Source organism: Vipera ursinii, assembly GCF_947247035.1.
Source record: "Vipera ursinii genome assembly, chromosome: 3".
In the NCBI taxonomy this organism is placed as follows: Eukaryota; Metazoa; Chordata; class Lepidosauria; order Squamata; family Viperidae; genus Vipera; species Vipera ursinii.
Window position 1 is genome coordinate 92638242 of NC_139516.1, and position 27767 is coordinate 92666008.

Here is a 27767-nt window from a genome sequence, read left to right on the forward strand (position 1 = left end):
ATCCAGAGATTATCCATAGACAATAATAATTACCCTTAATTTAGGTTTTGCATTTTTGTCTTGTTTTTCTTCTAAAAGCAGCAATCTCTTCTTACCAGGAAAGATCCCCAAGGCATACTTCTTAATCTGACAAAATTAGAAATTAAACAGGCCTGTTTTACAAATAGGGGCTGCTACATAGCTTCTAGAAGAGTTTGAGAATAGTTCTTAGGAGCTAGGAATTTGGAGAGAACAGCAAGGGACACCTCCTTGCAAACATGGTGTGATCTCAGTCTCATTTGTAATCCAGAGTTTACTTGGATCTATAATAGAGGAATGGATTTTGAAGATGGCGGAGCTTGCAGAAATGGCAACGATGACTAGTTCGATCAGGGATAAAAGAACAGGTATTTTTATAACAGACTAGAAAACTTTAATGGACTTCTTGCTGAAAGTAGAAAAAAAAAGAAATGGTGATTTTTGAATTTATTGATTAAAAGGGTTTAATATGGGACAGAAAGTGTCGTCTGATGTAATAGAGAGGAAGGAGAAATAATAAATTGTTTTGTAACTGCTGTAAAAAAGATTGGAAGTAACTACTTTATATTTTTCTTCTTTATGTGTCTCTCACACTTTTTCTTAACTCTCCTTTATATATGGTTTTATATTTATCCTTTATTCATGCAAAAGTTTTCAATGAAAATTAGATATGTAACCAGAGTTTATTTGGAATAACTGAAGAGGTAACAATTACAAAAGAGCTACATAAACAACAGACACATTATTTATCTCTGATAGAAGAGAATGTAGTTCAGGGTCAAGATAAGGGGTCCTTGGTTCTCTCTGAGCTTGGTTTGTTTCATTATCCAAACTAGGTAACATCATCAGTGCTAGTAGGGAATGGGGTTAACTCTAGCACCAATAATGTTATCTAGTTTGGGTAATGATACAGCTGCAAAAAAACAACCAAGTGCAGGGAACACCAAGGATCTCACATTATTTAATCCGTTCTATAGACTGCATAATACGGCTTCAATCGAGCGAAGGGAGAATTAAATGTTTGAATAACTTCCATATTGAAAGGCACCTCCATAGGAATACATAAGTACACCTCTTCCTCCATATAAACATAAGAAAATGATGTTCTTGAGTTTCTGGTTTTTAAACTCAGAAACTTATGTACAAACAAGAACAATTTCCCTCTGTCAGTGGCTGAACAACAACGCTTGTACCTTGTGAGCCTGTTGAATGTGACTGTTGGCTCTGAGTCATGTTATGATCTATTTGAAAAGGCAATGATGGGACTTTAATTTCTTACTTTTTAAAGAAATTATAAAGGAATTTTTTTGTTGTTGTCATTATTATTCACAACAATGTGAGGTCACATCTGATTTCTTCCCAAGAACCGAGGATGTCATAATGTATCTGGATTATTATGGTTTGTTGCAGTCAGCCAGATGTTTAGACTGGATTTGGCATGTTTATTCACCTAATGAGTCCTTCTCAAGGACCTGGGATAGGCAGATATTGTCTGATGATATTTAAGGTATCATTGCAGGATGTTAGCTGTTTCAAACAAAGCTGCCTTTTGCATTTGACTGATGGGACTGATGGTGATTTTGTCAGTGTTAATGGTGTTCAAATGATGCTTTAGGATTGCACACAAGATACCTATTACTATTGGTGCTATCTTTTCTTTCTTTTGCTACAGTTGTTCTACTCCTATTATTACTCTGCTTAACATTGCCTGAGGGACAAATATGTACTGTAGCTCTCCAGATGCTGATAATATTCCATGGTTGCTAATCATTACCAAGTTGGATTGTTGCAAACTATTTCCTCTCCAAGAAGTAAATTTCTGATAGCATTTATAAGTCCTTCTTGCCCAAATAGGTCTAACAGTAATGGTTCATTTTCTCTGTTCTAGTCACTACTGGCAAGGGCTTGGCTCCCATATGGAAGGCTCCTAGCAAAATCAATCAAAATACGGCATAAAGCTTTTATATCTTTCTTCCTTTAATGAATTTATTTTCTTCTTTCCTGGAGAGAATATATAAAGGGCAGTGGAATGAACACAAGCAAGTTATAACATCCCATATGGAGCTTAAGAGTCCATTAGTAGTATAGAATCCTTGCACATAAAAGACTCTACTGGAAGCAGTCAATGTTATAAGGTTGATCAATATCAATCAATCAAAATTTATTTATGATTCAAGAGCAAACATGTTGATCAGTGTGAGAAAACCAGGTAAGTTAGAACTACTTGAGTCATATGCCTCCAGCTTTCAATACTTATTTCCTTCTCCTGGTTTTGGTAAACTGTGCTTTGCTGCCAAGAATCAAAAGACAAGGGAATAAGAACTTACCTTCTGATCTAAAATGCCTGATTGATGACTGGCATTGCTTGATTGATCAAAGCTTGCAATGGTCTGGTACAAAGGCACCAAGAGGATATTGCCAGGAATCAAATCAGCAACACATTTCTTTTCTGAGAACTCTAATCCAGCTTCTCCTTCTTCAACTGCTTTATAATAAATAAGCCCCAAAACATTGGTCTACTTAGTCAAATTTGTTGCTACTCTTGTCCAGCAGCAGGCATCCCAGATCTCGGTCCGAGGAGTTTTGTCAGTGTTACCATCTTTTTAATTAAACTTGTTAGGGACTTAGGCTATCTGCATGCCACATTATTGGTAGAGTTCACAGGGATTTTTCCAATATATAATATCATTGTAATGACATCACCTGAAGCTTTGGAGAGAACGTTTTACCCAGTGCTTTTTTTGTAAAAGAAAAGGTGCCGGAACTCATACATGTCATACAACCCGCCTTGCCTACCCTACAAGGTTCCATCCAAAAAAGGTGCCGGAACTCCGTTCTGAGCGTTCTATGAGAAAAAAAGCCCTGGTTTTACCACGTATCTTACATCCATGGGTTTTCTGCTCTTACGTTTTAGTGATATCAGAAAAACAATTTTAAAGTAATCAGAATGGCCATATCAATATTTATTGAAATTCTGGAAATAAAAATCCATTAGTGTTGAGAAAATTCCTGGCAAGGACTGACATGAGACAACATGAACTTCACAGATACATTCAGAGAACAAGTAACTAACTGCACAGTTTAAAGAGTTGCATGGATTCAAATGCCAGGTAGCTGCAGAACATAATGGTAATACAAATATTCAGACACTACAGTTGTCTGATTACAAACACTGAAACAACAGTAAGAAACCAGCCAAAGCCAAAACCTTTGCATTTTAGTCTGCTTTTACTAATATGTAATCAATAAAGCAACTGTAAGTTAACTGTCTTGTTACAAAGTGGTTAAAAATTAACATTTATTTTGCAAACTTGGGCAATCAGATGAATTCCTGGAATCTCAGATGTTGGCTAACATGTGTGATAATTTATTTGTGAGTTTGTCCAATAATTATTCTTGGCTCTTAACATCCACGTGAATGATCTGGTTGTGTCCACTGAAAATTGTGCTCTGTTAGTGGTTTTAGTTTGTTTTCAGCTTTAAAATGACATCTGCCATGGTGTTTTAACAAAAAAAAAAGGATTTTACAAGACATCCGTGTGAAAAGTCTGAATTAAATAATTTTCTAATTAGCCTTAAATATCACAGATATTTAATTTTTAAAGGAATCTTCTTTGTTTTCATCGGAAATATAAAGAGAACTATTAACATAAGTTCCCTAAGATGGAGCCGTTAGTAGTTGCCACTGGAGAATCATAGGAGAATTCCAGAGTACTGGGCTTTATCAAATTTCTCAGCTTCACATCCCTAATTTAATGGCATGTACAAGAATTCTAGGCTCTAATTAGAAAATAATTGTCAATATTACTTCAACCATATTAACATATGTAGGTCACCAAAGATGGAGATATTTAAAACCTTTGAAAAATGAACACATTTGACTTTTTGGTACCAAGATAGTATATTAACAAAGTTTATTTAATATACCATGGGCCTGGATACCAAGAAGTATGCGGCCAATAGCTTGGGCTTACCTTGTGAAAACTTCTGTTTTTTGCTTATCTTGAAGCCCCTTTAACCACTTTATAACTTTTTAATTTGGCATGGATATACCAAAGTCCAACCTATTCATATCTGTAGAATGAACTGAATGAGCTGGGACTTGACTATTAGGCTACTACTTTGATTTCTACTTCTACTGACGTAGCCTCTCAGTACAACTGAATTATCCATCTTATTAATAGCAGGTAATTGCAGAAATAAGGTAGGAGTAACTATACATCAAAGAAATATCCTTTTATACAGTATAAGCAAAGATGATTTCTCCTTTGTTTCTTCTGACCATTCTCCATTAAAAGACTGGCATTTTAAAAACAACCAAATTCACGTGGTGATAAAGTGGCCTAAAGCTAATACTACAGACATAAGTGTTGTCTTTGGTATACAATGTCCACTGCTTAAAAATAATATCCAGATAAGAGTGCACCTCTCTCTGTTCACATGAAACAGAGAGAAGTGCTAATCACAAAATTTACAGTAAGATTTTAAATAAACAACATTTAGGATTATGAAAATGTATAAACATTTAATCAAAAACCTGATTTTAAACTGAAAAGTCCTTTGAATGTCCCTGAACTATGAACTATGAGTTGAAGACATGCTGTAATAAACATATATATTTGGTTTCTTTATTCTGCCTATATTTTTTATATAAAGGTGAAACTGAGGAACAATAAATTAGCATCACAATTGGCTACAATGAAAATGGTGTTATACAATATAAATAAACTATTTAAAAGCCAGCAATCTTCATGAAAACAAATGGACAAATAAACAAGGCTTGTGGATTAGAAGTTTGATACAATTTCTACAAGTGATTGTACAGCCAATAACCCAAACAGAAAAATAAAGTAATTAACATATACATGAGATTCCCCTTTTGATTTTAGTGTCTCACGACATACAGTAATTAAGTACTGGTAAAGCTAGTTACCAATCTAGAAAGCAACATTAAGGAAATCATGGTTTTTGCAATATTATCATGGGATTTCCCCCTCCCCCCCAGGACCTCACAAATGTAAACACAATAAACTTTATTTTCTTAAAAACTGTAAAGTATTAATACTTCCACCCTAAACATATTCAATCCACATTTGTACAGTTACCATTCAAAATTCTGAAATAAGGCAAAGCTTTCATTATGGTGGCACATTTCATAATACTGATAACTTCACGTTGGATAGAATTATTTGTCCTTTTCTGATATTTGTTCTGCAGCGGACTTTGGTTTTACATAGATTTGGCAGTATCACTCTTCATTTAGCACACCAAAGATTTTTTGCTTTAATTCTTGTTTTTAAAATGTGTTTTCGGTTCCAAAGGATATACAAAAAGGATGCAGATTTTTCAAACTACCACTAATAAGAACCAATTGCTGGATTTCATCAGTTGATCTATTTGTATCAATAGGACTAACTTGTTACTGACTTTCAAAAAAATGTTGACCCCCAAAGTAAGATAAAGCTGAAGAACTCAGTTTTCTGAATGGATAAAGTGAAATGAACATTGTGGAGATTCTTAGTCATCCAGGACATAGTTGCTTGAAAGGTGCTTTTTTTCTTCGAAAGGCAACTGGACTGTTTTTTCCTTGAGGAAGAAGAAACATTTTCGATAAGAAGTGAAATGTTTTCTTCTTCTTCCTCAAGGAAAAAACAGTCCAGTTGCCTTGCGAAGAAGCAAGCACCTTTGAGGACAAGAGAATATTACGGTACTTGGTGTATTGTGCCCCCTCGCATAAGGGAAGTTCTGGACCTTTCAAAAATACATCAAGAATGTGAGATTAAAAAGGAGACACAGAGATCTGGACAGGCAATCAAAGCAGAATGAAGGAATTAGTTTAGAGCAAGGGCATAAATGGATCCCTGTTAGGACCAAATTCTGACAAAAGTGTGTTAAAACCAAACATTGGCTGGACCAGCTGAGAAGCCATGACTAGTTTCCGCACTTGTCATCCTCAATCATCTTCCAGTTCTCAATGTTTCAGAAGGTTCAGGGTATTTTAAATTTCTCATTTAAATGCCTCTGGTCTCCTATTCCTCCTACAAGTTTACTGAAATTTAATATCGTGCCCCTTCCATTGGCAAGAGTTAAGCTTTGAGCCAAGGACCCGGCAAAACAAGAGTCCCAGAAAAACAATCGGAAGATGGGTTTTCTTCAATCTGAAAATGCCTTTATCAGATATTCATTCCCCCCACCCCAGCTCCAGTTCCGATTATCTGGTTTTAGATATGAATTCAGCCTACTGTCTAGTATGGCCATCTAGACACCTTAAGTTTTTTTGCTCCATAGGCCAAACAGGAAAACTAGGATGTAAGGGCTACAATAATGATCTGAAGACTCCAAAGTTATGCTAGCCTGCTCTTGAACTGCATGTGCACATGGTTCACGAGGAACCCCTAGCTGAGGGATATGTGGGAAAAGAAAAAAATCACAGTGAAGACAAGGCAGTGGGATATTAACTGAATTCACTAATCTGGAATTCTCTCAAATCCAGGTACTAGATTGGAGTTCAAGTAAAGAGATGCTACTGCTTGATGTTTTATTTTAGGCTGTGGTTAAAGAGTAGCCACAAGCTGATCTGGCACTAAAAGCTTTGAGAAGTCATTCCAATAATGTTTAATTTGAGCCTGGAATTAAAGTCCACTACCAATTGCTTTGGAGCAGCTTTCTTCCAAAATTTGATCAGGGGTAGAAGAGAGATACTGCTTGGCTGAACAACATGAACCCAATGACAAAAGTAAACTGAGAAAACATTAAGAATGTCACACCAATTTTATGAATAAAATCATTTTCTCATAATAATATTTTTTCTCATGTTCGATATCTGCAGGTCGGACTCACAGACGAAAATCCAGGCTGTATTTATTTGCTTGCTTGCAACACTATTCTGTATGCATGTGCACGTGTGAGTGTGTGGCTCACTCCAGATTTTTAATGTAGTGTAGATATAGAGATTCCTCTTGGAAGGAGAAGTAAGAATTCAGTCTTTGGAAAGACGACACAGGGAAACTGCAGTCTTGCATCCTTTAGAGGTGTTTTCAGTCTTGCTAACCAGTGAAGGGTTGTAGTGCATGCAGATCCCCTTGATCTGTTAGCTGAATAACACAGATAAAACTTGCTCCTACATGTATTCATATTGGTAACGGGCAAAGTTTAAATATATAAGCATTGTTCTTTCCATTTTTATTTTTATTTTTAATTTTTTTTGCCTTCATTGACATGGAGGTTGGTAGCCTTTCCGCTTGCAAATCTCCTTTCATTCGAGTGATAAAAGTCCTATACAAGTTCCTTCGGGGAAATGGTGTAGCATTTCATTCACAGTTGGCAATGAAAATACCCTGATACATCACTTATTTACCATTCAGTATTTGATTATTATAACATTATTTATTTATTTATTTTGCAAAGTTTCTTTAAACCGAGTTATTTCAATTAGTGTCACTCGGGAGAACTTTTAGAGTAGTTTTCTTTCTGGAAAAGCAGGAGCTGTATCAAAGGCTATAATTTATGCTCTCTTTGCATGCAGCATTTCAATGAGAAGGTTATTACATGGCACATCCCCGTTCAGGTGTTTGTAGTAGAGGTACTCTTCGGCCTGCATGCTGATTGCCCGGATTTCTGGGAGTCTCAGCAGAAGCTGCCCAAATTTGTCTGTCTGCTGTGGATAGTTGCACATGGTATAGTCCAGCAAAGCAGCGTTCACTTGCTCTTGAACACCTTCTACCAGCTGGAAGTTCTCTAGGTTTTTGACATCTGAATAAAAAAATAATAATAAAAAAGATTAGGAACACGGTAATAATCATGGTGTTAAAACAGGTAGCGCTCAACTTACAACAGTTCATATAGTGACCGTTGAAAGTTACTTCGGCACTGGAAAAAAAGTGACTTAGGACTATTTTCATACTTATGATCATTGCAGCAGCCCTGTGGTCATGTGATCAAAATTCGGATGCTTGGCAACTGGTTTGTATTTATGATGGCCGCAGTGTCCTCGGGTCACGTGATCAACTTTTACGACCTCCTGACAAGCAAAGTCAATGGGGAAGCCAGATTCACTTAACAACCGTGTTACTGATTTAACAACTGCAGTGATTCACTTAACAACTGTGTCAAGAAAGGTTGTAAAAATGGGGCAAAATTCACTTATCAAATGTTTAACTTAACAAATGTTGGGTTCAATCGTGCTTGTAAGTTGGGGACTACCTGTACTTAATTATTAAAATGATATTTCACTAATATGTTTTCCTCAGCATAAACAAATGTTTTCCATGCCCCTGAATATTAGTTGAATCCCTCTGCCAAGTTTTTTGAAGACTCCAAAAACGCACAAACCTCACCACAGTCTAACTTTGGAATGTCATGCTGAAATTCTGCATAAAGCTTAGATTGTTGAGACATCAATGGATTTTGTACAAGGTCATCTCTTTCTTTTCCATGTATCTTTTGGAGAAAAAGGTTGAAGATGCCTAACATTCAGAATTGTAATATATAGTTGGCAAATGAGTCCCCTGGGAGGAAGGCGTATCTTTAACCCAATATATTAAACAATTCATATAATTCTGTATTAATTCTTCTGATCCAAGGTGAAATCTGTGTCCAGGGCATACTGTAGTTAATTCTAATAAAAAATGACAGGCTTCTTGTTTCTTTTTTGACATTTTTCTAAATTATTCTGAAAGACTTTGACTTGTCCATCCTGATGCTAATGAGCCATCTGGAACATTCCAGTGATTGCCAAAATAACCTGCCTGACCCACAAATGAGTGTGCGTGTGTCGGTTTCTGAATTCCAGAACTATTGCCCTTTAGACAAACTGAGAATTTTTTTTTAGTGTTTTTTTGAATATTGATAAAATCTTCCTCTCTACTGGATGGTTGTAAATACTTCACACTCAGAACCTAACATAGTTTGCAAATATTTTCATTTATTATATTTATTCCTTTACTTCACTATCAACTTACTCTAAATTCTTGGTACAAAGCTTACAGCTCTTCTAAACTGTCTTCAGTCCAGAATTTCTTATAGTAACCTGAAATAGAATTCTGGAACTCACTCAGGCATAATCTTTGTCTAATAAAAGTTATGCCAGCCAGGATACCAAGTAAGACTGACAGTCTTATGTACAATGGATTCTCACCTATATGTTTAATTTCTTTGGGACACAAACCTCTCTCAAATTTTCCTTTTAGACTCAGCACTGTCTCCTTTACTTTCTGGCCATGAAATGACAGGTAAATCCATCCTTTAATAACATTTTAGTAGAGGGAAAGCAAGAGTCGGTTTGATGTAGTGGTTTATGCACCAGGCTAGAAATCAGAAGACTGTGAATTCTAGCTCTGTCTTAGACCTGGAAGTCAGTTAGGTAATTTTGGCCCAGTTACTCTCTCTTAGCCCTAGAAAGGAGGCAGTGGCAAACCACTTCTGAAAATGTTAAGAAAACTTCAAGGACTAGAGCAGACAATGCTAACTTGGAGACATAAAATAATAATAAAGAGGTATACGATTGAAACATTTTTATACATCTGCAGGATTGTACAGATCCATGTAAATAAATAAATAACCAGGTATTTATTTTTTGACTGCGTGCTAAAGAAAGTCACTGTGGACAAATCTCCCTCTTTGGGTGTCAGGGTTAGGGTTACCAAAAAGGCATCAAGTATTTTTCCATTGCATGTGAATTCTTGTGAATGTTCGCCAGTTTCTTCCTCAAATCAATAGAACCGTATTTCTTTTATTATGTGCTGACTGTACAAGATGATGCGTTCATAAATTTAACAGCCAATGCCTATATGCGCTTCTGCGCACAGCAAAACAATGAAATCTGCATGTATACAGATGGCAAATCTCGAAGGGTCCTTCATTTGTAAAGTATTCTAGCCCTTGAAGGTCACGTTACTAGACTTCAGGCTAAACATGTTTGCTCTATAGCTATTGGTAATAAAGGCAAAATCAACTCTAAGAAAAAAAAGTACCGGTAACCTTTTATCCTAGACTGATCACGCACTCAAATACTTGATGAGCACTCAATTGCAATGACTCATGATCCTATTTTATATTGGAATTTAGCCATAATTTTCCACTGAAAAATATATGGCTTTTCTTTTTTAAAAATGCCTTCTGCTTTCTCTCTCTCTCTTTTTTAAAAGCAACATAATGAAAACAACAGTTTGGTAAGACTCACTGAAAGGAAAATATTGAATAAACTGTGTTTCTGAAAGAACATTTGGTGGCTCTTACCCAGATTACCTTTAACCCAAAACTCAGACTAAGATGAGTTATTAAACTACTTGAATACTCTAACTCTAACCCTGCTATGCCTTAAATTGTAGATTAACTGATCTACAATTAAACAGTGTGATTATGTGATAAAGAGCAAAAAATTTGGATACACGAAAAAATACTTGTTTAATTGAGGCTTTAAAATGTCAAAGCTGCAAAAAGAGCTTTGATTTATTTACAGAAAATGATTCACCTTCTGGAAGAAAAAAGTCTCTGTGAAAACATAAAGGCAGTCTTGGGGAAATACAATGCATTGGCAATAGGACTCTTGGTGTCAGCACTGCCAGGAAATCAGATCTGTTACTTTAACAAAGTAATCTTTGAAACTTAAAAGTTTTTTTCATGAGTTATGCATAATCTAAGAAATCAGCATTTCAAGTTCTGAAAGGCTTGTGACAAAAAAGGGAGAAATACTGTCTTTCTTGCTGTATGCACTTTCAATTCAAAGTACAAGAAAGGAAAAAATAGTATCAACCTCTTATCTCTTCCACTTTATTCACTCAGGGACTAATTACTGATTTTTAATATGAAACGTCTCACTGAATGTTCACAGTCGGACACATCTCTTTTCCCATCCTTACATGAGAGTAAACCCTGAAGTCTTGTAAAATATATTGCATTTTTGCAAGCACTTGCAATAGTACTTTTGTCAAACACAGAATATATTCGTTCTATAATTTACTTCTAAAGATCAGGATTTTTTTAAAACAAAAATTAAAATGCCATTCTCACTTATGCAGTCACTCTAAAAGTCTGTCAGCATCTCCTTAAAACTCCTATTTCTGACAGTTTATCCCTTCCTCACCAAATAAAGATGCTTAGCTCAAAGTCTGCATATTAAATAAGACTAGAAAAAGACTATGATCCCATTTTTTTTTGTAAAAACACAATAGGTCTTAGCCTTCAGAGAAGAAAAATATTTAGGTTTCACAGAAGCTTCCTTTCCTCATATTTGAAGCGCTGAAATTCAGTGCGGAATTAATTGATAAAAAACTCATGTAGTTTGCAAATTCTGAAAAGGAAAATTAAAAGTGAATGGCAAGTTATAGTTTGAAAAGTGGTTGCTGTGCAAAAGTTGATGAGTAGTTGCAAGAAAAATAACTATACTTATTGTACAAATTAGATATCGAACTGCTATTGTCAAGGAACCTAAGGTTATCCATACTCACTTATGTTGGTTTATAGCTGAAATGCTAATGGCCTCTAAGAAATTGATGTCTTGTTTTATATCTTTATTTAGAAGGGTGCCACCATCTTCTTAAAAGATTGGCACAACTTAAAAAAGCTAAATTAAAATCGGGGGGGGGGGGAATGCCTGTTAACAAAGCACAAGACTAAAACAAGCACTAAAAAAAACAAACCTGAGGGAAAAAAGGTTTCAAATCTCCTCTTAAACTATAATTAGGAGAAGACTTTTTTCTAATTGAGGAAGGAGTTGGTTGCTTACTATGGGCCCTACCAAAGGAAAGTAGAAATTACCATTGACGCAACATGAACCTATACTGAAGGCCAGTTTGATGTAGTGGCTAAGATGCAACATAAAAACCAGGAGATTATGAGTTCCAATTTCACTTTAGGCACAAAGATAAGACTGACCTTGGGCCAGTCACTCTCTTTCAGCCCATAGGAAGGAGGCAATGGCAAATCACTTTTGGAAAATCTTGTCAAGAAAAGTGCAGGAATTAAATCAGGCAGTCAGCAGTGACCACACCAACTCAAAGGTATAAACATATATACATGCATGTCCTGCTAATGAGCCAAGAATGTGGGGTGGACCATATAGTAACATATGAACCTGTAAAGCTTTTATGAACATAAAGAATTGGGGGTGGAGGGCAACCATGAAGCTGTTTCAACATGGGGAAGTGTGGAACCTCAAAGAAACCCTACTAAACTATATTGCTGCCACATTCTGGAACATTTGCAACTTCTAGATTACCTTTAAAAATTGTTCTATGCTCTTCTCAGTCTTAGAATGGCAGCAAATGAATAACCAGTTCTGAGCTCTGAGGTTACCAACACATGACTATTCAGCACATAAATGTCAAACCCAGACCTCTTTTTGGGGTAGGGATATCTCTGTGTTTTATCAACCAAATTGATAAAAACACTCCACTACTGATATTACATGGTCAAAATATAGCCAAATATTTCAGAACAACGCCTTCAGGAAAGACACTACGATCATAAAGGATGTTCTGGTGTAATCTGGTCTTTCCCCTGACAGCAAATGCACCACCCCAGAGCACAATAAACAAACAAACAAAACAAAAAACCAAACCCCCCACCACACCACTATGATTATGTATAATATTTGCATGGATAACTCATGCGCATGGTGCAGATTTAGAGAATATTTAAATATTCACACCATGATATGGTACTCAGTCAGCTGGCTGTCCAAATACAATTTTTGATGTGCAGCTTCAAGGGCCCCGTTCTTCCTCCTAAGCACCTTTAAAATTGTAAAGGCCCTAAATGTAGGGCATTTGCTTCAAATAGAGGTTTGATCCTCTGGAAACTGGGACACACAGTTCTCCTGTATGTTGCTGCTGTTGTTCCTATGAGATAGTTCCCACATAAAAGAGTGGAAAGTTGACACAAATGAACAACTTTCATACCGGTTGGTTATACTTCAGATACAGGTAGCATTATGATGGGAATAGGGATGTGATGGCTGTTGCTAAGTGATGCAGGCATAAAAGGTAATGTCAGGTAATCGCATCACCTCATGATGGCAATCTTGGGCAATCCCAATTGCCTTTGTAACCCCAAGATTTGCAGGTAATTAAGTGGGAAAAGTGAGAATCTCAGGGAAGGACTGCAGGGGGAAGTGCAGGCAGGGTCTGGGAAGCCCAGCAGCGGCCTCATGTGAGTTATGGGAGAGCCAGGTGAGGGAGAGCTGGTGCGGGCCTTGGGTGAGTTGCAGGGGGCCTGTGCCAGTTGTGAGAGGTTGGGGGAGGCCCTGGGAGGGCCGGTGCGACTGAGCACGGATGTGGTATCTGTGTGCTGTGATCGGAGAAAAACTAAGACAACTTACTGGCGTTACCTTCCCTTCTGGCTTTCCCATTGACACTGCGAGAAGCTAGTAGAAAGGTTGTAAATGATGATCATGTGACCATAGCTCCCTGCCACAACATAATTGCTAGCCAGGACTAGACTCAAATAACCATAGAATCATAAGGCTGAAAGGGACCTTGGAGGTCTTCTAGTCCAACTCACTTCCCAAGGCAGACCTTACACTATCTGAGACAAATGGTTGTCCAAAATTTTCTTGAAAACCTCCAACTATAGAGAATCCACAGTTTTGGGAGGCAAGCTGTTCCACTGATCGACTATTTGTAATGCATCACATATAAAATGTATATGTTGCTTCTTATGGACTGTGTACTATTAATTAACTGCTTCAAAGGATATCTTCTAGTTCAGCAGATGTCAAAGTGTGATCTTTCAGGAAGTCCACAAAGTCAATAATGTAAAAATTATTCCATTTAATTTCTAACATCATAAATATTCATAGATATAACCTGCAACAAAAAAGATTCTGTGACTGATGAGCTCCTAAAACCCTTATGAGATACCATCCCCTGGAGTCCATATTTCCAAAACATGCCCTTATTTAATTCCTATTTTTCTGTATGTTGGGTTGTTGATTGTTGTACCATGCAAGGAATAAGAATCCAAATTCACCTTGAAATGTTGCTTAGCTGTAGTTCCTAGTAATATTCATCAAGCTAACTAAAGTTGCTAGGAGTGGTAACAGCAATAGCAACATGGAAAACACAATCCACATTCATCTGCTATACAGATTTTGTCCCTTGAGTGGATATTAACTATTTCTCAAAATTCTGAGTAAGGAAAACTCAATGGTGGACAATAGTTTCATATACAACATAAGGTAGAAAGAGTGGAGCAATGGAAATGGAACATAACAGATTATCCGGAAAGCTATTAGCAGCTCTTCAGGAAAAGATCAATGAAAAAGACATGATTATGATGATATATTGGTCTAAGGCAATTATGTTCTTTATGAAAAATGTAACATAAATGTAAATACATTAATTATGTTTCAAGAGGAAAAGAGAGTCAAACTCCCAGAAAGTAAGCAGGAAGCTTTGACCAATGTGCAACTTATAAATTATGCCAGTGGTTCTCGGCATGTGGTCTGCAGACCCCTGGGGGGTCCATGATGTCATCACAGAAGGCTTGAAGAAATGTGATTTTAATCTTGAGTTGAGTCAATCAATCAGAAGAGAGCTGGAAGGGATCTTGGAGGTCTTCTAGTCAACCCCCTGCTCAAGCAGGAGACTATACCATTTCAGATAGGTCACTGTCCAGTCTCTTCTTAAAAGCCTCCACTGAAGAAACACCTACAACTTCTGAAGGCAAGCTGTACCACTGGTTAATTGTTCTCACTGTTAGGAAGTTTCTCCTTAATTCCAGGTTGCTTCTCTCCTTGATTAGTTTCCCTCCATTGTTTCTTGTCTTGCCTTCTGGTACTTTGGAAAATACTGTAAGTTGAACCTGTCTTCTTTGTGGCAGTCCCTCAAATACTGGAATACTACTATCATGCCTAGTCCTTCTTTTCTCTACAATAGCCATACCTAATTCCTGCAACTGTTCTTCATATGTTTTGGGGGTCCGTGGCACAAAAGGTATTTAAAAAGAGTCCATGGTAAAGAAAAGGTTGAGAACCACTGAGTTACACTAAGTAAGAAACAAGGATGATGGCCTTTAAGATTTATTCAGAGTCACTCACCAAGAAGAGCGAACACGCAAGGTGAACAAGCTGGCCAAAGAAAGTACAGATACTTAATATGTTTATTACCTGCCTGAGCAAGCTTTGGACACTATCTCTTTATTGTGGCCATAAAATATTTTTGAAGTTCAATGAAATGTTAAATAATGCTTACATTGTTTTTAGAGTTTTGCCTTTTTAAAGTGCTTTACAACAACTCATGAGTTTCCATTCAAGCAGAAATAATAGGCTGGATTCAATGATAGTTTCTCTGAGATGCAGAATAAGATGCTTACACAGTAAGGAAATGCTGGAATTATTGGGCTGAATCCTATTTAACTTCCAACTATTAAGGATAGTTAGAGCCACAATTTGTTACAGACCACTTCACAAGTCAAATAAAAGCACACTTTACAACACTTTATGGCATCAAGCTGCCAGGTGTATTATTTAAAATTATATTTCATTTTTCTTTCCTTCTTTTTTTCTTTTTTAAAAAGCATGGGAAATGGTATTTTTCTACACGACAGATCAGCTACGCCACCTTTCCTTTGCTAAATTGGAAATGCTATGAACCAGGAAAATGTCTTTTGAGGTCAAAGGATGAGAGTTTCTCTTTCATTCACCCCTAGAACAGGTTTTCCCTAGCAGCATTTTGACCATGGTCAGAGAAGATATAAAGGAGAGAAGAGAAATGGGAGGATAAGAAATGGGAGGATTTCATTGTCCTCCCTCCCCAGGATGTTAGTGAAACTATTCAAACAGTTGGTAGGATTGGAAAGTAGGACTGGAAACCATACTTGTTTTTTTCCCCCTTCTCCCTCATCATCCTGTCTTCCTTGTTTGATAAGCCTCTTAGATCTATCTGATAGCATTTGCCTTTTAAAGCATGCCCCAACCTTTTGGGCATCAGGGACTGGTTTCCGTGGAGAAAGATTTTTCTGCGGACCTGCGGGCATGGCTTCACATGCTGCTTGCATCCCATGGATGGGGCTTTGCTTGTTTGCACGGCCCAGTTGCTGGCATGCCGTGGCCCAATGACCAGGGGTTGGTGATCCCTCTTTGAAATAATGAATAATATGCAAAAATTCTTTCTGCTCCCCTAGCAGAATAGTGTTCCCTAAAGAAAACATAGAGCTTTTGTCTCATATAGACCTTAGAAAGATTGCTTAGAGCAGAGGGTCCCAATCTTGGCAATTTTAAAGACACCTGGACTTCAAATCCCAGAATTTCCGAGCCACCCATGCTGGCTGAGGAATTCTGGGAGTTGAAGTCCACACAGTTTAAAAGTTACAGAGGTTGGGAACCCCTGGCTCAGAGCATCCATTGAAGCTTGTCTGGATTGTGCAACTGAACAGCAGTAAGAAAAGGGGCATGGCTATGATTGTGAAGTTGCAAAAGCCATCCTGATTTTTTTTTACCTCTGCTGTAGTTACTTTTAACTGGAATTGTAACTTTTAATTATTTTGAATTATTCTGATGAATATCTAAGAAGAAATGCAAGGATTTCCATTTACTTTCTGAAGTCTTTTCTCTAGATGCATTTTTCTTACATTAAAGCAAAGCCTCTTTTTAGTACACTGTGTGCGTTTATAAAATCTATATCTATTAAATTGGGGGAGGGGTGGAACTGAAGAACACAGAAACAGCTTTTCCTATCTTAGCAGATTGGAAAATAAACCAAATATCAATTTTCCTTTCATTTTCATTGATGAACTCTTGTTTGTTTCCCTTTTCTCTCTCTTTCCCCCTGCCTCCAATTTTTTTTATGCTCTTGGAATAAGATATAAAGTTTGGTTTGTTCAGGTAGTCCAGACTATGAATAAACTGACATTCTCACATAAAAGAGAATTTAAATAGGCAGATCCAAGTGGGGATATATTAAGCCAAAATACAAGCTCTAGTTTCTGAATTTAGCAGGCACTAGATGTCTGGCTTGCCTCAGGAAAAATTCAGCTAATTGAATGAGGAAAACAGCCTCCGGTATGATAAAAATTACAAGAGTTTTCAGTCAAACACTTCTTGTTATAAATATTAGCTTAAAGGCATTCTTCTGGTTCTTGGGAAGAGAATGATATTTGCATATCATTATGGCATTCAAGCTTTTATGAACTTGGCTAAATACATTGGCTTAGATAATTATTTTACGGGCCTGGGAATTTTACCCTGCTAGTGACTTTACCAAACAATACGAGATGTTTCATAAGACAAATTTGAGAAGCCACAGGTGTTACATGCTGAATGCAGGACATGTCAAAATGAGTGAAAGGAAAGTTTATATCCATTTTTTTTTCTCAAATGAAAATTGCATGCTGGTTTCTTGGTTCTTTCTTGGGTTTGTTTTAAAACTCTTATGTACCCCCTAGACCACTTTTTTTGGGGAAATTATTATTTTAATTCTTTCCCCACATTTAAGATCTGCTTTGAGGAGGATGAGGAGGTGACGTCATGAAAGCAAACATTCCTGTCAAAGCATTCACAAAGTTTTTAAAACAGTTTCAAACAGCATGTATACTTTAAAAACCTTTGGAGACGTTTGGGAGGATTAAGAAAGGAAGCCTATCCATATTACACTACAGTGATATCAAGGTGATAAAAAGCATAACATCAGTAAATTAAAAAAAATCATTTACTGTTGCTTCAGTTTCTTCTAAAATTCAACAAGCCATATAGAACAAGGGTCTTTTATCTATCAATTGCCTAAGCTACCTTTAATCCTGTTACAGAATTGGAAGAAAATGTTTCATTATTTGTAACCCCAGTTTGCATTAAGCCAACAATGATTATGCTTCAGGAATTATGTGGTTCCTCTTCCTTGAAGGAATAAGCCTATAAGCAAAAAAAAAGGAAAAGCAATTTGGGAATTGACTATCATTTTCATTCTAAGCAAATAGCTACAAGGAGAAGAATTCAGCTATTGTCTTGATAGCCTAAAGAAGCCATTAACACCAAGTACTGTGTTTCCCAGAAAGTAAGGCCTACACCAACAATAAGCCTTAGCTTCATTTTGCGGGTGGGCCTAATATAAGCCCTATCCCAAAAATAAGCCCTAGTTTTGGGGCAAGGCACAGACCTAAAATTGAAGCTAGGGTAGGGGTGGGGATGTGGAGCTGCCCCACCTGCCCTGCACCCACTTACCTTGCAGCCAGGCCCCTCCTTGCCGACCCACTTCTTTTTCTGGAGCCTCTTCTGCAGCCAGGCCTGCATTTCTCAGTCACAGGGCTTTCCTGAAGGCCTGTGCAGCCAAGAAACGAGCTGTGGGTTGAATCCATAGCTTGGCACTCAGCTGCTTAGGCCTTCTGGAAAGGCCTGACTGCAAAATGCAGGGTGGAATGCAGCTGCATAACTTCGGACCCAGACGTTAAGAGCAAAAAGAATGTTTACTGAGTTTGTTTTTGTGTGTGTGCATGTGTGCAAGTAAGGCATACAAAGGTCACCAATTTTGTTACTCCATTTGCTTCTGATACATGAACAGCTTTTGCAGAAGGTTGTCTAATCTTCTAAAGCAGAAAGGGGCCCCAGCGAGGAGCTTGTAGGCTGGAGGAGGTTCATAGTATGTGCAGAACACATATAAGCCTTTGGATCTTGGCCTATGTAAATTAAAAATGTATCTAATTGCCATGGGAAATATATAAATTTGCCCTATACACAGCAAAACATGTGGACTAACCACAGAAAGCTGACACTTAAATGGTGAGTTATTTGGGACTGGGTTCAACAAAACGAGTCATTTAAAAAAAAGAGCTAGAAATAACCAGTTTTTTCCATATCCTATTCCAAATTCAGAAATTCTGCTACACTCCTTATGATATTGTCAGATAAAATATAATCTTTCTCTTGCTTCCATCAAATGAGTGATGTTAGCAGAGCAATACCAGTTCAGGACACCTAGATTTCTATATTTAGCATCTACATGTAAGATGATGTCCATCAGCTCACAAAATCTTGGAGGCAACTGAAAGACTGAGCAACAGTAACATATTGGAGAGTCTTTGGTGCTGCGTTGCCTTTTACATTATTTTTACTACTGCTACAATGCCACTGTCAAGGATTTATGGGGCAGGGTTAATACCCAAAACAGAGCTTCACATTCTTACATTTTAATTTTATGAATGAGTCTCCACTTAAAAATTAATGGTGAGAGTGGCCCCTTGAAGTGATGTTATCGCTTTAAAATATTAATCATAGAAAAACAAATGTCTATACAGATAACGATTCCTAAGGAATTATCTGACTTTGAACACTGAAATAGCAAGAGAAATTTCCCTGGTGTCTCCAACTACTTTAAGTCTTTAGGAATGATAAGGTGTTCTTGAATGTAATCTCAATAAGTGTGGAGTAATTCTGAAACATGGATGAGAATTAGCAATTCAGCAATCACCACAGAGACAAAGCAGTCTTTCCCTACACAATATACTGTATTAAAACATATTAAGTCCATGACCAGGAAATATGGAAAATAGATAAAACACCCACAGAGAGCATCGGTAGCCCAAAGTCTTTCCCAAGGCATTCCCAAAGTCTTTCCCAAGGCATTGATGCCAAATGCAATTTCCACCCTTACATTAAGACATTTTAAAATGAATCTTTGACTTAGTTTCTCCTAACTCTTTCTTGTCAAAGTACACAAGACTGAGATGATTGCTCTGCTCTTACTAGAATAAAGCACCCTTTTGAGATCAGTGAGCCTCCCTACAATTAAAGTGTCCAGTTCAGGCCAGGTAAGTGTGGCCAGAAAGACTGCAACACAATTTACAGAAAAAACACCATCTGCCGTTCTTATTTAGCTTTTTTTGTTTTCTCTTTAATCTAAGTTTCATTGTGGGAAAGACAGATTAGTTTTGCTCCTTGACTCAGGGAAGAACTGCTAGCTAAGCTAACCTGACCTAGCTTTGGTTGTCTCCAGAACTGGAGATGGTTGATGTTTCAAATTCAGACATCTTTCATTTACACCAAAATAACAGACATTTATTGTGTACCTTGCAGTCAAGTGACTATTTAACAGCAAGACTCTCACAGCTTGGTCCTCTTACTTTATGTTCTCAGTAATGAAAGTCCACTATTGATTTTTCTGTAGCTGCTTGTAACTATTATAGTTGATACATCAATAGAAAAGGAAAGCACAATGTTTCATAGGGAGGCAGAAAATCAGAGGATACACCATGCTGAGACTGTAAATCATGCCATAATCTCTAGAATTGATAGATGGTTACCGCTAACTTGAAACCCATGGCTTTTTCTGAAAAGACTGGCCTATAATCACCCAATATGTCCTAACAGACTGAGTGCCCATAATAGCACCAAAGGACATAACACAATCATTCATTGTGTGTGTGTGCGTGTGTGTGTTTAGATTGCCAAACTTTGTCTACTTTATATAGGAGAAATCAACTCACTATGCTATGGTTTTATATCTTGCTGCCCAAATAGGAAGGCAAAATTAAATTAATCAGAAGAAATTATTGGTGGATTAAATGCTCCTGAAATTTACAAATTTGTTTAGATCTGGATGTTTCTTCATGAATCTGAATATGTCCTGTTTAAAGGCATTCATTTAGAAGATAATTTTTTCCACCCAGCAAAATGGGCAGGACGGAGTAATTATAGGTTCAGAAAGTTATGGATTCTACTACTCTTTCTTCTTGAGCAGAGTTGTGTTCCCTGAACAGAGGTGGTCCACAATATGGAGATTCTCTGGGACCCATGACTCTTGTTCCAAGGCCAGGTGAAGCAAAAGAGCCTTGGCTTAGATGAACAGGTTATGCCAATTATAGCCTTTCTTGGATTGGAAAACTTTTTTGATGGTCACTCATGGCTTGTAACCTTATATAAGGACAACTGCAATACACTCTACATGATGTGCCTGTCTTTACCTACAAGCTGATCTAGAATTTATCTATCTAAATTTGCTGATCCAGAATACAACAGTCCAAGCAATGGATGGAAACTAATCAAGAAGAGAAGCAACCTAGAACTAAGGAGAAACTTCCTGACAGAACAATTAACCAGTGGAACAATCTGCCTCCAGAAGCTGTGAATGCTTCAACACTGAAAGTTTTTAAGAAGAGACTGGACAGCCATTTGTTTGAAATGGTATAGGGTTTCCTGCCTGAGCAGGGGGTTGGACTAGATGACCTCCAAGGTCCCTTCCAACATCATCATCATCATTATCATTATCATTATCATTATTATTATTTAGTAAGTGGGAACAGGTTGTTTGCTCATGACACCACTACAAGATTTGGGAGTTGCACTGATTTCCAGTAGGCTTCTGAGTGCAGTTAAGGTATTGGTTATTATCTTTAAAATTGTTTATGACTCGGGGCCTGGGTATGTGCAGAATTGGTTCTCTGGCTGGAATATGCCTAGCCAGTAAAACTGAGTTGTTATGTATGCAGGCATCTGCATAGCAACAGCCCTCAGGGGGCGTTGGCCTGGACAGTTTCGGCGGGAAACCTAGGGCCAACCCCATTGGCTGTTAGCTTACCTGGCCAGGTATATAAGGAGGCCAGGTAGCCCTCATTCCTCAGTTCACTTCCCCTTCCAATAAAGAGCTGAACTCACACACCGGCTGGCGTCTCTCTTGTGTCGGACCCACTACACAATATGAGTAGATGAGGTTTGATGTTCCTCTAGAGTTGATATAGAACTCTAAGTATTCAATGGTATCCCCAGACATAAGGATGGGGGGAAATGGGAAGTGGCTCTTTTGTGGTCTCTGGGGATAACATGAAAGTAATAATGAAGTCTAGTAATAATGAAGATTATTGGTAATTAGGAGAGTTTTGGTTATTTTATTTTATTTTCTTTGACTGAGAACTTGATTGTGACCTGAATTGTACTATTTAAATCTTAAAAATTGTACTTTTTAAATCTAATCAATGCACTTTAGAGTATATGTTACAGACAGAATCATTTTTTAAATTGAAGGCACATATCTGCCTTATATATAAAGAAATACATTTTGATTCAACAGAGAAGATAGGTCTATGGTTGCAAATCTACGGATACATAAATCTACTGAATTGATTTCTGCAGTAGAAAAGCAGAATTTCTTACCACGGCTGTAATCTAGATTAAGACTCTCCAGAGCAGTTTATTTAAAAAAATAAAATATGCCCAATCCTAAAATTAGAATTTCAATAATCCTAAAAACGTATTGAAGCTCCTTCTAATAATTAATTAGCATAATATGAAACCATTAACATTCGGTTCATTTAACACTAATATAAATTTGTGTTTCAGCCACTATTTAGCTACATGTTGGCTTTTTGATCATAGTTAGGGTTTATGCATTTGTGCTTTATACAAATTATTTTGCTGGAGATTTTGTCCCTTTAGCAATAAATTTTATTTTATATTATCATATTATTAATTATACTTCACTGTTGCAAGCAACAACAGAAATCTAGAATGAAGTATTTGATCTTTAACTTTAGAAATGATGAAGTGAAAAACATTATTCAGTGGTTGCATACATATAGAAGATTCTAGGCTTCTTGGCATCTTCAGTTTTCAAATTTTTTTTAAAAAAGCAGGATTTATAGCAACCCATACAACATGCATCATTTCCATTCCTCCACACCCCCTCCCCATCACAATCTTACACAAGCGAAATTCTCAGAATGTGATGCTCTCTTCAGCTGGTCAACAATGGACCACCTTTGGTTCTGCAGACTGTAGACACAAAGTGTAATCATTTTAAGGGAAACTAAACCATGTTTTTCTATATTGCCAGGAAAAAATGAAATTGCACCCCTTAGAAAAAGAGGTTGTGTGTGTTTAGCCTCCTTAGTCCTCTCTTTTCCAAGCAAGAATACTAAAGCATAGTCAAATTTACATAACTAGGGTTTTAACAGCTTTAGGAATTACTTCTCATTTTATATTATGCTTTTCCTGTTGATAGGTATAGCATATAAGATTTGACATTTGACATAAGATTTGGTTTTGTTTGTTTCCTTGTAAAGAAATCCCAGAAGCAAAGACTGAGGAATATTTACGTTCAGTAAACATTCCGTGGCTTTAAATTAGCCAAAGAGAATTACAGGACATTCATACAAGTTCCGCTGATATTTATTTATTTAGCATATGGTATACCATATATGGACTAGCAATATATACATTAACCTTTCATCTGGATTATAAAACACAATAAAATATAAATGTTAAAAAGATCTATGTTCAAATACCAATATCCAGGCCATCTAACCATTGAAGTGCAGCATCATTTATTTTTTAAAAAAATCAGACATTGGACTGGTATATGCCCTCAGGTTACGACATGATCTACAGTTTGACATGGGACCCCTCACTCACATTGAGGGGAGGATACTAAGCTTCATTTATACAGAGGATCCAGGCAGATGCCATCTGAGGTTTGACACCTATTCAGAATATCCATTGCTGACATAATTCAAAGCCTGGCACTTTTTTTTCCATGTGTATGTCTTTCTATGTCTGGGTGTTCAGTGACCCATTTGGCTTCCCATTGAGAATCGATGTTAAAGTTGTTGGGCTGATGTTGTGCAAGTGCCAGTAGGGGCTTCCTGGAGTTGAATTTTCCTATTGATAAATGAGGAAGGTTGGCATGCATCGGTAGGAGTGAGTTGTTTGTAATTTTTCTGTATTCTTTCACTAGTGCAACTTGCCTTCATAAACCTGGTGGTGCTATATGGCTCGGAACAGGAAGCCAGCAAGTCGGAGTGATGTTAATACATCCGCTTATAATCTTCATTGTGTCGTTGAGTTTGGCCTCTGACTTATTAATATGGCAGCTTTTAAGCCATACAGGGGGTTATATTAATTAATATTAATTATGAAATGAACCTTTATTGTCAAAGTACAACTATGTGTACATTGAGATTAGCTGAGCCTCCCTTTGTGCTCCCACCCCCCAACACACAGTGACAACAAACCCTCCATCTTACTACACCATGTGAACCAACTACACCACACACCAGCCTCCCAAGTCAATTCTGCATAAAATTCACAAAAGTTCACAAAAGTTATTTCTCATTCAAAAGCCTAACAGCCCACAGATAAAAGCTGTTTTTCAGCCTGTTGGTACGGCTGGCTATACTCCTATATCTCCTACCCGATGGTAGGAGAGTAAAGAGATACCGTCCAGGGTGTGAGTCATCCCTGAGAATTTTCCTCACTCTTCCAAGGCAACAAGCCCTGGCGATGTCATCCAGTGGTGTCAGGGGACAGCCCACAATGTCTTGTGCTATACTCACCACCCTCTGTAATACTTTCTTATCCACGGCTGTCAGACAAGCATACCAAACCACAATACCATACGAGAGGACGCTCTCTATAGTAGACCGGTAAAAGAGGGTCATTAGCCGTTGTTCTACAGCTATATTAGTTGGTATTAAAATGTCTGAATATTTTTGAATATGTGAATATTAAAACTTATTGGGTTGTGGCTTTATCATGGTATATTGTTAGGAAATTTCCAAGACCATTCAAAAGTATCAATGAGTCATGTCTTCAACTTGCCAGTATTTTACTATTTCTCCTTTTGTGTAAATTGACCTATTGAAGTCAACAGAATTTAAACCTAATAAATTCAAAAAGTATTGATTTTTAGAAAGCAAAAGCTGACAAAATGTGAGGCATATGTGACAAGGGCATTCCAAAAGTTTTTCTCTCTTAATTACTGGTGCAAATTAAAAGAGATTTTAAGATCTTTAAGGCAACCAAATTCATTCATTCATTCATTCATTCATTCATTCATTCATTCATTCATTCATTCATTCATTGCAGCTTGCAGGTCTCTGAGGAGCTATTAGAAAACACTAACCATAATTTTCTAACCACCATAGCTTTTCTACATGGGCACATGTCAACAGAGCTTCTCCCAGTTTGAGTAACCAGATATGGAATATTTGATCCCTTCTTAATTCTGATCTGGCAGCAAGTGAACAGGAAGAAGGGGAAGCTGATCTCTGGGTTACAAAAATTAGAAGCTCACTTGCTGCCATATTTGTATATTGTATGCTGTGTACTAAAAGCGAGAGCTTGATTTCTGGCTTTAGAAGCTTCATTTCTAGGTAAAGCTTGAGAAAATCTGATGATAAGTGGCTATGTTGGTCATTAGAAACCAGTGAATGTTGTGGAGAAATCTTCTAAACAAATGAAATGTGGAACTTCTCATCTATCAGTATTTTATCTCCCGGTTGTCCTAATTCACTGTTTGCTTTCCAAGACTTCCAAGACTTTCATGCAGTTAGTAGGTAAATATACAGAATGTCAGTCAATACACAGTAGAATTGCATATCTCCTACTTGTAATGAATGAACACTTAAAGCAGACTAAAGTATGTGTTATTTATAATTCACAGTATTTAAAATTTTACATATGTAATCCATGCTCTATTAAAAATGCTTAATAAAATGCTTCAATATTCTGTGTTTCTCCTACATGTCATTTCATGCACCAACCTGCCCGTGAAGAGTTAGGCTGAAAACCTGGAGTTAAACAGGAATTAAACCTCGCTTGCAAAAGACTGTGTTGGATTCTTTTAATAAACATTCACTGGAAATTTGCCAGTGATCTCATGGGATATTATTCATTTATTTATTTTAAATGAAAAAAATATCTACATACAAATGGAATTGACATTGGGTAACAGATATGACTAGCAAGAATGGCATTTCTGATTAGAATATCATGTAGTCATGCAGTAGTAGTTTAGAAAAAAATGTGGTAAAAATCTTTTTCTGTGGTTACACAGGACTGTGTAACTGTGGTTACACAGTTTGCCATAATTTATTTTTAAATCTGCCATCGTTTCAACTTTGTTGCCATTAAAAACTTATATAAGATATACTCAGCAAAATAACTTTTAAATACTTTATGGTAAATAATTATGTGAACCATTTCCCACCACAAAATAAAAATTAAGCTTACCAGATTAGCCCCACTATCCTATAATAGCAGAAAAATCAATGTGTTTTGAGAAGAAATCATTAAAGTCAGAGACAGAAGATTTTCTAATTATGGAATGGGAATAAACACAAAAGGGGATAAACTATTCAGAATAAAAACAACATGAGCAAAGCTTTCAAAAACGAAGCCACACAGAAGAATTACAACATCTTTTTAGACAAGTAGAGGAAAAAAAGATGAAAAAAATCTCATTCTACTTTGGTTCGACTGTGTAATTTAACAAGTGATATAATTCTGTATTCACAGTATTCAAACAGTGTAGGTGATGGTGGTTTAAATTTGTTTGCACAAACTACCAACAAATTTTGCTATATGAACACTGAGACATTTTCTGTGTTTAGTAAGAGCCTGTTGTTTACCATACATAATGATTAAATGTTTATCATCTGTACAAGTTCCAGTTGTCTCTTGTTAAGTGAGACATGGATCAATAGTTGCTCTGCAATTATTTGCTCATTGATAAAGCCTTCATTTCTTAAATGAAGTACATTTATCTGTAGTCTTGACAGTGATAAGAAAACAGTACACATCACTCCGTTACCTATCCTAGCATTAAGTGACCGGACATGGGTCAAAAAATGTCTAACTTTCCTTGTATTGGCATTTCACTTTACAAGCTGTTCCAATGCAGCCTCTGACAAATCATCCAGGCTGACTTCAAGTAAGGAAAGCTAGAAGGACAAATGGAAAATTTTGGGGAAAAGAAAATAAGGACTGGATTCCTGCGGACATGGCTGTGGCTGCCGGAAAGAGGACAAGCTAATAAGAGAAAAGGTCAGGCATGCCTAAGCAAGAACAGTGCAAAGGAAAAATGTTTTTATTTTTTCTTAACTGCTTAAAAGAACACATTACAAGTGGTCCTCGGCTTGTTCATTTAGTGACAATTCAAAGTTACAATGGCAGTGAAAAAAAGTGACCTATGAGAGTTTTTCATACTTATGACCATAACAGCTGCAACTGACTCATCTCTATGTCGGTTCCAGTGTCCCGGGATTCTGCGATCCCCTTTTGCGACCTTCTGACAAGCAAATTCAATGGGGAAGCCAGATTCACTTCACAACCGTTTAACTAACTTAACAACTGCAATGACTCATTTAAGGTTATAAAATGGAGCAAAATTCACCTAACAAATGTCTCACTTAACAAGAGAAATTTGGGGGTCGTAAGTCAAGGACTACCTATAGAGGTTTGCAGTGGCTGAATGACTGTGTCTCCCAGATTTATTCCCTAGGGGTGTCTATGCTTTTGAAATGATTTAGTTGGAGTTTGAGCACCGCACACAATGTTTTCAGGCTTTTGTGCAAGTCTGGGGGGAAAAAAGCTACTCTTTGAAGTTAATGCTGCTTTTTAAAGCACCTTCAACGTTTTGTGGGCTTTGTGGATCCCTAAGGAAATGCAGCTGCTTTAATGAAGAGCAGGAAGGAGCTACGCTTTACTTGCGTGAGGTCTGATTTACTCTGTTCCCCACAAGAATACTTAATTTTGAGCTGAAATTTTATGTTTGCCAAGGGAAAAATGCAATTAAATTAAATTAGGCTAAGTCATATGATTGTTCTCCAGATATTTAATACAGATAATCCCCAACTTATGACCACAATGGGTGGGGAACAGAATTCATGTTGCTAAGCAAGGTGGTTCTTAAGTGAGTTCTGCCCAATTTTATGAGTTTTCTGGCTTTGGCTATTAAACAAATCACTGCGGTTGTTAAATAAATCATGAAGTCATTAAGTGAATACAACTCCCCCTCCACTAACTTTGCTTGTCAGGTACCAGCTGGAAA

General features: G+C 37.0%; 1 protein-coding gene across 2 annotated transcripts in view; it reads right to left on the minus strand.

The window, feature by feature from the left end:
• Positions 1-6862: 6862 nt before the first annotated feature.
• The window catches only part of NR5A2 (nuclear receptor subfamily 5 group A member 2), a gene marked incomplete at its 5' end in the record, with an annotated part of 118270 nt that continues 97365 nt past the window's right edge, over positions 6863-27767 (minus strand). For both annotated transcript variants that reach the window (XM_083359480.1, XM_083359481.1), the window contains one exon: positions 6863-7770. In XM_083359480.1, coding sequence (XP_083215606.1) covers positions 7523-7770 — 248 coding nt within the window. In that variant the 3' untranslated portion in view covers positions 6863-7522. The remainder of the gene's footprint in view (positions 7771-27767) is intronic.